The sequence below is a fragment of the Anabrus simplex genome, chromosome 14 (genome assembly GCF_040414725.1).
Source record: "Anabrus simplex isolate iqAnaSimp1 chromosome 14, ASM4041472v1, whole genome shotgun sequence".
Classification (NCBI taxonomy): Eukaryota; Metazoa; Arthropoda; class Insecta; order Orthoptera; family Tettigoniidae; genus Anabrus; species Anabrus simplex.
In genome coordinates this window covers 84,781,556-84,793,269 of record NC_090278.1, presented here as the reverse complement: position 1 = coordinate 84,793,269, position 11,714 = coordinate 84,781,556, and the positions used below count along the sequence as shown (strand labels likewise).

General features: G+C 39.3%; 1 protein-coding gene and 1 pseudogene across 1 annotated transcript; both read left to right on the top strand.

The window, feature by feature from the left end:
- The first annotated feature begins 4,618 nt into the window (after window positions 1–4,618).
- Window positions 4,619–10,946, top strand: LOC136885520 (uncharacterized). The gene is made up of 5 exons (XM_067158121.2): window positions 4,619–4,701; window positions 7,010–7,075; window positions 9,744–9,876; window positions 10,351–10,458; window positions 10,705–10,946. The coding sequence occupies exons 2-5, from the start codon at window positions 7,026–7,028 to the stop codon at window positions 10,801–10,803; spliced, it is 390 nt and encodes a 129-aa protein (XP_067014222.1). The 5' UTR covers window positions 4,619–4,701; window positions 7,010–7,025; the 3' UTR covers window positions 10,804–10,946.
- LOC136885827 (5S ribosomal RNA) lies at window positions 4,991–5,109 on the top strand (annotated as a pseudogene).
- Window positions 10,947–11,714: the final 768 nt, after the last annotated feature.

Below are 11,714 nucleotides of genomic sequence, written 5' to 3'. Positions count from 1 at the left end.
CATGAATGATTTAGAAGACCGGGCAAGTTGGTAGTGCGGTTAGGGGCGCGCAGCTATGAGCTCACATCTGGGAGATAGTGAGTTCGAATCCCACTGTCGGCAGCCCTGAAGATGGTTTTCCGTGGTTTCCCATTTTCACACCAGACAAATGCTGGGGCTGTACCTTAATTAAGGCTAGGCCGCTTCATTCCCATTCCTAGGCCATTCCTGTCCCATCGTCGCCATAAGACCTATCTGTGTTTTTGCGACGTAAAGCAAAGTAGCAAAAAAAAAATATAAAAAAAAAATTTATCAATGCTCTAAATTGAAGGCAGAGAAAAGAAAAGAGGATTCCAACTCACAACATTTGAACGAATGAAGTACACCATTACACACAACCAAAGGGCAGCCGGGTCCAACCGGATGAAATTTTGGGAGCGGAAGAAGAAGCTGAAAAGCTGACTCTATGTACTATTAGACTTTAATGTATATAACTGATTAAAGTGCTCCAAGGGGGGTGTAAATTATGTAAAAAAAAAAAAAAAAAAAAAAAAATGGACAAGTTAACTGGACCAGAAAACTAATGGGGATGGTAGGTGCATAACAGAAATCAAGACCTGGATTGCTCAAAGTAAGTCCGATTTTATGCACTAGATTACAGTGTATCGACATACTCATCCTCCACTTCTATAAGTCTGGACTATACTATTGTATGCCTCAAAAACCTGCGCTGCAAATAACTCATATCAAATGCCTGAAGGCTTTTGGAATGTGATGTTTTCACAAAATATTTAAAGTTATGTAGAGAGATAAGATGACAAATGCTGAGGTTTTGCACAGAGCTATGAAAAATAGATCTCTAATGAAATTAATATATTTTCTGGTATGGTCACAGGCCGGGCTGAGTGGCTCAGACGGTTAAGGCGCTGGCCTTCTAACCCCAACTTGGCAGGTTCGATCCTGGCTCAGTCCGGTGGTATTTGAAGGTGCTCAAATACGACAGCCCCGTGTTGGTAGATTTATCGGCACGTTAAAGAACTCCTGCGGGACTAAATTCCGGCACCTCGGCGTCTCCGAAGACCTTAAAAAGTAGTTAGTGGGACGTAAAACAAATAACATTATTATTATTATTATTATTGGTATGGTCACACTTTACCTCATTCTCCATTTGATAACTAGACCTCGGATTTTAGGCAAAAACATATTTTGTTCCTGAAGGAAAAAATGAAAATCAACAGCCTGTTTTCAGTCATTCGACCTGGTCAGGAATGGTATGAATGAATCCCCCATCTAGCAGTGAGGATAGGAATTGTGCTGGCTGCCAAAGCCTGTCACACTCCTCTGAGGCAATGATTAATGACTGACAGATGAAATGAAATGATACGATACTGGAGAGTGTTGCTTGAATGAAAGAGACAGGGAAAACTGGAGTACCCGGAGAAAAACCTGTCCTGCCTCTGCTTTGTTCAACACAAATTTCACATGGAGTGACCGGTATTTGAACTACGGGACCCAGCGGTGAGAGGTTGGCACACTTCCGCCTGAGCCATGGTGGGTCCACTGTTCCTGAAGAGATGACTTTAAGTTGTATTTACAGATTTTGTGTTTTCATAAGGTTAAAAGTGTGGTCCTATAGTGCCTAAAAATACCTACATTGACGTTAGAACCTGTACTTGCTTATATTACTATAATTCCCAAATTTTATGCTTAAATTGATAAAAAATACTTTTAATTTATTCTGAGAAACTAAAATATTTGCTGACTCCTTTTCAGTATATTGAACTGTATATTCTTGAAATACTTTACAAACATCTTAAACCACACTCCCCAGAAGTCCTTCCACAGTAAACATGCCCATTGTCTGCCATAGGTGGGAGACAATGTCCATTGACTTGATGGAAATAAACCTCTTTATTTCATTCTGTTAAAATATTTCAGTGTTTCCATTTGAGCAGTGTATGAATTATGCCAAAAGTGTCAGCTTCCAAGCAGTCTTCAATAAACAGTGGCTACAGAAGTTTCCCCATTTGACATCGGATGGTAAAATTATATTCTGTGACGTTTGCAGCAAAGAGGTGGGTGAAACTTGTTTTATATTTCCCCTAACAAGTAATTATCAATTTAGCAAAATAAAAATGGTATTTTAATTGATGCCTATTAAAACACATAAAATGAAGCTTTCTAAAATTTTTTAGAACCTGTCTTTCCACTTTTGAGAGCCTATTTTAGGCACCTAAAATAACATTTTTAGCACCAAGGTCTAATGATAACCATTGTAAAGGGCTATTTATTTATTTATATTTTAATTTTTTAGCGAACATGGACTACTTAGGTTTATGGAGGTTTTTCTTCTTTTTGTCAGCCCAATACTGTTTCATTCTTTCTGAATATAATTTTCTTTCTGCTTCTGGAATCACCCTTCCTATTCTCTGCTGTATTACAGGAAAAATTCCCCAGGGGCTCAATTTGGGCGTGGGTTGGCGACCACAGGATCCTTAGCTGATTCTTGGCATTGCTTCCACTTGTGCCAGGCTCCTCACTTTCATCTATCCCTTCATTAATTATTGTTCTCTTCTGACCTTGACAGTATTACGAGTGTGAGTCCTGGAGTGTTCATCATTGTCCTCCCCTTCATTTGACGATACCTTCATTCAAAAGGATGGATTTCTTTCTTTTCCTCTTCAGATTAAAGTTATAAGGGGAGGGTTATCAAGTTATACATCCCCTGAAACCAATAACTGCAACCATTAATTTTAGTGTCAGAAGGAAATTAAGAGTTAACCTAGGGAGATGGGGTACAAAAGAGAGAAAGATGGTGACTGATTAATGATTTGATAGAATGATTGGTACAAAGAAGTGAAAAACAATGCCAGAATCAGCCCTGTAGTCCTGATAGAAACTTTGACTTAGATGCCAGACCCCTTAATATAATAATCATCACCACCATCATGTGCCATTTCTCTACGGTGTCGGGTATTAAATGAGATGAATCTTTGTAGCAAGTTTTTACAAATGGATGCCCTTCCTTGACCTCAACCTAATCAGAGGAGTTAATGATATGAAATAAACGACGTGATATATGAAATGTAGAAGGTGAAAACCAGTGCTAGCACGTAGCCTACTCCTGTCGAATAGCACGGAGGACTCCACTCACGGCTTAACCCATATGCACCCAGCTGCTATGTTCACTGAAACTGATAGGAATCTGCAAACTTTCTTGTACGTAGCCTTGGTGTTGCAGACTGGAGTCAAAATGCCTTCAGAAGGACTGTTCCGAAATGCCACAAGCAGGTCTGAAATAGCCTTATCCGCAACAAATAAGGCATTATAATAAGAAACAGAAAGCAGCCATATTAGATCGAGTAAGCCTCTGTTCTTTTCCTCTTTCTCCGCTGCTTTTCCTCAGAAAAAGAAGAAAAGAAGAAAAAGGAGCCACGATTTATTGAGTAAGCTCACAGCCACTGTTCTTTCTCCCCTGCTTTCCCCAAAGAAAAAGAAAAGATGAAAAAGAAGAAGGGAAGAAAAAGGAGGCAAATTTGATAGATTAAGTCCTCGGCAACTGTTGTTTTCCTTTCTTTCTCATCTGCTCTTCCTAAAATGAAAAAAGGAGAAAAAGGAGCCATATTTGATCGAGTAAGCCTTTAGCCATTGCTCTTTTTCTTACTTTCTCCTCAGTTTTCCTGAAGAAGAAGAAGAAGAAGAAGAAGAAGAAGAAGAAGAAGAAGAAGAAGAAGAAGAAGAAGAAGAAGAAAAGATGAAAGAAGAACTATATTTGATTGAGCAAGTCCTCACAGGTCACTGTGAGGACAAGTACGCCTATGGATACTTAGCCCGTAAGACAGAAAACTTACCAATCCGCTTACGGGTGTATTTTAATGTCCCCATCTGATGGACATATCACCACCAACAGCGTCATATGCCCTCACTCCATATGAACACTGCAGAGAAGTTTGGAATTGAACCCAGACTTTTCGCATGCAATTTAGTGATCAGAAATTGTATACCACTACCTCCCCTACCCTGCCCACCAACATTCTGATAGTAATTTTTTTTTTTTCGACCAACCGGACGCGAACTGGCTAACCATGGTGTCAGACGCGTTAATGATCATGGCTATCAGGTAGGCTCATGACCATCATCGTACAGTTCCTGATACTCTCACTTCTCACTTCTCAAGGGAGCAGAATTTCCCATTTCCTCTTCAGGTTTGCAAAGAGCTAAAAATCATCTCTGGTTGCCTCTTAAACAATATCATGTCATATTTCCAAATTTCTGAAGTTATGCAGGTGAAATATATGTTAAAACTACCTCCCTGGAGTTGAAATACTCTCTGAATTCATGGTTTGGTGACCTGAAACCTCTTCCTTACTTAATATTCAAGGTCAAATCATTGTATGACAAGCATTTCGTTTCTGTAAATGAGAAGGCCTATACACACAAAATGTGGAATAAAACATTTCGATTTTAAAAAGCTACACACCTTTTTCTAACACATCACATAATGTATAAACCAAAGAGATTAGCAAACCAAATGAAGCCCATACTATTGTGAGAGTGTATGGACCTTTCATACAGTTTTGAGAGTTGAATGCTGAATGGAACAAAGTCAAGTTCATCTCTTCTGAAGGTCAGAATGTGAGCTGGCTGAGGTATATAAGACTCACATCATGATGGTGATGGTACACAGTCTTCACTTGTAACTTGCTCTACAGCACCTTCCAAGTAAGTACCTCTCAAAGTTCAAATACTATCACTTGTTAATAAATATCTTAGGTTTTGGTTTAGGGATCATATTTAACTTACAGGAAAAAAAATCTGAGGTAAAACAATATCTCAAGGGCTTAATTAATGTTATAAATTTAGCAATTTTTCACTTTTGCATTTAAGATCTCACGAAAATACACCAGTTAGTGTAAAAAAAGCAAGTATCAAAAAATTTGCTCTTATCGTAGTTTTGCACTGGGAAGGTGAAATATATCGATTTTTATACTTCCGCTCTAGTAAGTACATTGCCAATGACCATACCATGTTGAATACACCGGTTCACGTCTGAACACCGCAGTTAAGCAGCGTTGGGCATGGTCATTACTTGGATGGGTGACCACTGGGGAACACCACGTGTCTTTGGCTCAATTTCCTTTTAGCTGGGTTGGTGCCCATGAATGTTAAGGTGTCAAATCTCTATGGACAGGCACTGTAGTTAGCTATAATAACAATAATTTTGTGTGGCTATTTCTAGCCGAGTGCAGCCCTTGTAAGGCAGACCCTCCGATGAGGGTGGGCGGCATCTGCCATGTGTAGGTAACTGCATGTTGTTGTGGTGGAGGATAGCGTTATGTGTAATGTGTGAATTGCAGGGATGTTGGGGACATCACAAACACCCAGCCCCGGGCCATTGGAATTAACCAATGAAGGTTAAAATCCCCGACCCGACCGGGAATCGAACCCGGGACCCTCTGAACCGAAGGCCAGTATGCTGAACATTCAGCCAACAAGTCGGATTGTAGTTAGCTGATTTGAGTCCTGTTGGTGGAAACACTTTTCACCATCTCAATGCTGCCCAGCAAGATAGACGAGGTTGTATACAATTATTATCACCAGACTGTGTGCCAAAGGCCTGGGTTCACTTCCAAACCTCCACGCAGTGATCCCACGGAGTGAGGATATATGATACTATTAATGGTCATTTGTCTATTTGATAGGAACGTTAAGCTTTGAGCAAACCCCTTCATGTTATTCAACAGGCTATATGCTGGAAGCGGGTTTCATCCTCTCCCAATGGAAAGAGCGCTTAGATCTAATTGGCCAAACTGGGTAGCTCAGGCATTAGAGCGCTAGCCTTCTGAGCTTAAGTTGGCAGGTTCAATCCTGGCTCAGTTCAGTGCATTTGAAGGTGCTCAAATACGTCAGTGTCATGTCAGTACATTTACTGTCACGTTAAAGAACTCCTGCGCGACCTCAGTGTCACCAAAAATCAAAAACGTAGCCAGTGAGACGTAAAAAAACAAGTATGTACTGTCATTACGGTCTTTCTAGGGTAGGTGGTAGTGGTGGTGGTGGTTGTGGTGATTATTGTTTTAAGAGGAAGTACAACTAGGCAACCATCCTCTATTAACACTAATCAGAGAGAAAAAAATGCAAGGGATTGAACACTTAGAAAAGTGAAGATATCAGCCAAAGAAAGACAAGGGCCACGAATGGCGTGAAAATGAAAGACTCCCTAGGCCTCGAGTGTTCTAATACTGTCGGGGTCAGAAATGAACAAGAGTTGATCAAGGGAGGTTGGATAGGATAGCTGAAAGTGAGGAGCCTGGCACAAGTAAGTGGAAGCAATGCCAGGACTCAGCTGAGGGCCACGTGGTCTCCAACCCACGCTCCCAAGTTGAGAGCCCCTGGGCCCCTTTTAGTCGCTTCTTACGACAGGCAGAAGATATCGTGAGTTATATTCTACTGCCCCCACCCAAAGGGGGATCTTTCTAGGGAAGGAAGTAATTATTTTAATTTTACAATTGGCTTTACGTCGCATCGACGCAGATAAGTCTTATGGCAACAATGGGATAGGAAAAGGTTAGGAGTGAGAAGGAAGCGACCATGGCCTAATTAAGTTACAGCCCCAGCATTTGCTTGGTGTGAAAATGGGAAACCATGGAAAACCATTTTCAGGGCTGCCGACAGTGGGGTTCAAATCCACTATCTCCCAGAATGTATATAAGAAAGATGGTTTAAAAAGCAGTTTCACATGTTTCAATGCAACAAATCAAAGAACAGCAAAACTCAATGTATACTCTGGTATTAACTTATGTAAACCAATGGTAATTTCTTTTAGTCTAATATTTTATTCCACAGAATACGGTAGTGGAAAAAAAATATGCAATTTGTAATGTTAGGAGTATTGACCAGTCTTTAAAACTCTATCACCAGCCCTCATTATGACTCGGATGCAAAATTGTTCTCGACTGCTGAGTGCTCATTATACTCTTTATGGCATAATTATCTATCTATATTTGTAACTTTTTTTCATTTATTTCAGAACTAACACCATCAACATGAAATTTGTCATTCTTCTGGCTGCCCTCTGCGCTGTAGCTTATGCAGGGTAAGTAAGAAGGGCATGTTTATTATCAATATGTAAATATTATACCTGCCTGGTTCTCTAACTCAGTTGTCATCACCTTTGGGCCTTGGGATTAATTCCCTTGGCTTGGATTGGATATTTCTGCTGTTCACAACATCTTTGAACATACTCCTAACTCTACACAAAAAACTATACTCTACCACATAAGAATGCAGTTTCGTATACACGGGAGATGCTGCCCATCTAATCAGAGCGTCTGCCTTTTAAGAGTTGCACCAAGGTACCAATAGCTACAAAAATCTCCATTATTATTATTATTATTATTATTATTATTATTATTATTATTATTATTATTATTATTATTATTATTATTTAGTGTGGCTATTTCTAGCCTTGAAAGCCTTGAAAGGCAGACCCTCCGATGAAGGTGGGCGGTGTGTTATTGTGGTGGAGGATATTGTTATGTGTGGTGTGTGAGTTGCAGGGATGTTGGGGACAGCACAAACACCCAGTCCCCGGGCCACTGGAACTAACCAATGAAGGTTAAAATCCCCGACCTGGCCAGGAATCGAACGCGAGACCCTCTGAACCAAAGGCCAGTATGCTGACCATTCAGCTGAGTTGGATTATTATTATTATTATTATACTATAATCCACTGGCAATTAGCATATTTCAGGAACTGAATATGTTCCTAGTATAATATCTTACAAGTCCTATGTGTATACTGCAAACAGTATTTTAGAATAATATACCAAGAACCCGAAGTAATCTATATCTTAGATCATAAATAGGGAAGGATACATGCCTATACATAGTGCAACTTGATAGTACAGACCTACTGTTATTGATAATAATTATAGAGAGGTTCGTATAACATGGCTGGTTTTTGATACTGTCTCATTTCTGTTTCATGATAGTCTAAAGATGCAGTAAGTTCCTAAATATATAGGTTCTGCAGGAGAATCAGTTACCCTTACAGCAGATGCTGAAAATTATCTCCTTCTGTCTGTAGACACATCCATAAAGGTTGCATGTTCCTGGTAGCTCCCTGCAATACCTCTGGATGAATACAGTTTATTTTGGTGACAATATTCTTCTTAACATCATTAACTGTTCTTCGCTGATTATGATAAACTTGATTGTTAAGGCAGGCCATAATTTCTGTGAAATTATTTGGTCACCAAAGAAGTTTTCAATTAAGATGAAAGACTTGTTTGACGAGTGGCAAGTGGCGATATCTTGTTGAAAATTACTTTGCGTCATCCGCTTGTTCAACAAATTGTCAGAAGATTTGTTTGTGTCAGGCATGAGATGACCGGGCGAGTTGGCCGTGCGCGTAGAGGCGCGCGGCTGTGAGCTTGCATCCGGGAGATAGTAGGTTCGAATCCCACTATCGGCAGCCCTGAAAATGGTTTTCCGTGGTTTCCCATTTTCACACCAGGCAAAGTCTGGGGCTGTACCTTAATTAAGGCCACGGCCGCTTCCTTCCAACTCCTAGGCCTTTCCTATCCCATCGTCGCCATAAGACCTATCTGTGTCGGCGCGACGTAAAACCCCTAGTTAAAAAAAAAGGCATGAGATGTGCAGTACTTACCAGTAGTACTTCCTAACTAAGGTGAGGATTGTGTCCCTCTCTGGAGAAACGAGTTCATCATAATCTCTTTGGAATACCGTTTTTGTAGCAGTAAAAATAAAGTAAATAATCATATGGTCTCAGCTACCTAGCGCAGGCATTTTTGAATTTGATGCCATCTGGCTGCTTGCTTGTCAATTTTTATGTTTTGTTTTACTCTAGGCCTACTAGATGGCAGAGTAAACCAAACCTCTCTTGGACATCTATGGCTGAGTATTCAATGAATTTTGTCAGGTAAACACCAAATGCGATGATCTTTCACATGCGGGCATCGTATAACATGGAGCGTCGAATGGCCATTTTTCTGCCCTTCAAAAACCACACTACCTATGCCGGATTTGAAGCCGCTATCTTGGGATGTGGAGGTTGACAATGATTCACAGAGGAAAGTTTATTTTTAGCAGTGATGGAGTTTAATATCCCATAGTTTTTCATTAAAAAAAACACATGATCAGCAAATGTGTATAGAAAAAAAGTATCAACTATGGAGACATCACTTCAGTACTTCACAGAACTAAACTCCCATAGTTCTAGTGTCATTTAAAACAAAAAACCACCAGAATCCGTGAAGTATGAACAAAAATATGCTATGTAGACACGATACCGGCTTTTGGGCTTATGGCGTATCAAGAAAACAAGGTGAAAATTGTTTGCATTTTGCAGAGAACTTTGCTCTGCATCTTCAGAGGAAAATCTCCACTGTTCAGAAGGAAGACTTCTCCAATAATGCTGTTGTAATTTAAGAATGCTTAACATTGGTCATAGTAAGTGGTACGCTCATTTTTCACCAGATAGCTAGCTTCCCAAGCAGGAGCTGATGACATCATCTAAGCTCCAATTAAGATGTTTCTCTTACACCGTATGTGTGTGAGAAGTAATAGAAGGTCATCAGATGAATCAGGGATAAAGATATTAAGATATACTATTTTTCAAATCACCCATTTTATATGGATCACTTCGGGGTATAAAATATTCTCATATTATAGTGTTGAAAACTCCAAGGTTTAAGAGGTGTAATTCAGTTCTCTAGAATCATCCTGTACTTTCGATTCTAGATCCCATAACTGCCGATGCGCTGTGTTCTTCACGTCTGATGTTTCTGATGACCACACAGTATACAGTATCCCAGAGTACTTCATGCTGAGTTGTCAACCAACAGAACCTTGCCGAATGAGCTGCCTTGCTGCCGTAAGTCAAGAAAATTCTGTATAGTTAAAATCATTTTGCAGCTTTTTCTTAAAAGTTCATCACGTCTTGAGAGAAACATCACATAAAACACTGAGTATTTATTACATACATCTTCACCATAGACTGTTACACCTTTCAGTGTTCTGATTGCATGCCTCTACGAATTAATTAAGCACCTCTGCAAACTCCTATGTGTGATAAACATAAAGCAGATAATTACAGCTATTTCCTTATGAGATTTTTCAAATATTGATCCTATCAACTTGTAATGTAGTATATTTCATAACTGGTATCATCATTGTCGAACAACTCATTTCACCACAACCTTTGTCTCAAAATTTTAACATCCATTCATTTCCATGTTTAAGAATTAATACTGATTGTGTTAATCATTTTCTGACTCTCATAAATAGCACTAAAATATAGTTTAAAGAATTTACATTGATATTATATCTGCAAACTTTTTCTCTGCAGCTCACTGGACTGACTGATAATGGAAACTTGGAACATATGACATCCCAAAACATCACTGTTAGGCAGTTGGCCTGCAGGAACTACAAGAAAGATATCCAGAATGGACAGGTAAAAGTATCTATTAAATATTAGTAGGCCTATTAGAAAGCCCAGAGAACACTTTATATGCTTAATATTATCTATGTAATAAAAAGAGAACAGCAAAGTCTATGAATATTTATAACAGGTAGAAGCTAGGAGTGGTCGGTTGGTATGAGAAAGCTCATTATGGCAGTGGTGCCATCGGGAGAATTAAAGAAATAAGAATTTAACTATATTTGTTAATTATATTCAATTTTCCGTTTCTCTTTCCAGCTGGGAGTATATTACAGCACTTGCGGTAATGCCTGGCAGAAGATCAGGGATTCCAAGGACAAAGTCTGTTGCAAGGAAGGAGCATCTATTTCCTGCTAAGTTCACTCTGATGGATCTACTGGACAGAGACCTTACCTATTACAGTACAATGATTGTATAAGATTTCTCTTTAATTTCCACATATCTTGATGATTCTACTCAAAATTGTCTGCTATTATCTTCTTTGAGAATAAAATACTATATGCAATAAAATTCTTAACTTGTTACAGTATAAATAACCTAAGAACCTTCTCCTTACATACTTCCATAGTTCAAACAGCAAAGACTTGAAGACTGGGGAAAAACAAAATGGAGATAACTATGTAATGGAAAGGAATAATTGACTGACCGACCACATGTCACTTCATAACCTGCAGGCCTTTGGGCTGAGCAGCAGTCACTTGTTCCTATGACAAGGCTCATTACAGCAGTAGTGCCATGGATGGGAAGATATAAAGAAATCAGAATTTAAATATACAGGGTGAGCAACATAAAGCAGAACCAGTCCTGCAGCTCGGCAGCGCAGCTGCACACAGGAAGTAAATGCGTGACAGGAAGTCCGCAGTAAATACATTGTTGCGTAAGCTATTTCTAACAAACAAACAATCAAACAAACAACACAAAAAATAAAAGTACTCACATAACCAGAAGATGTTGAAACTTTCTACTTTTGTTGTTCAAGCATTTCTGGCACCTGCTTAGGGAACTGTTCATTACCCTTCAGTAACTCTGTACCTGTTCAAACAGAACCATAGGAAATTTCCATTTCCTGAGCAAGTCATCGAAGTGATTTTGTAGGAGACCTTTCCAGAGCATTACCAATGTTAACTACAGTTTCTTGTGTTAGTACTGTACGTGGTTCTTTTTATGTTTCTTATCAAGAAGACTTCCCGTCTTACGTAATTTATTTACTAATCCATGAATCGAAATATGACGTGGAACTTGAACATCAGGAAAATTCTCTTGAAATA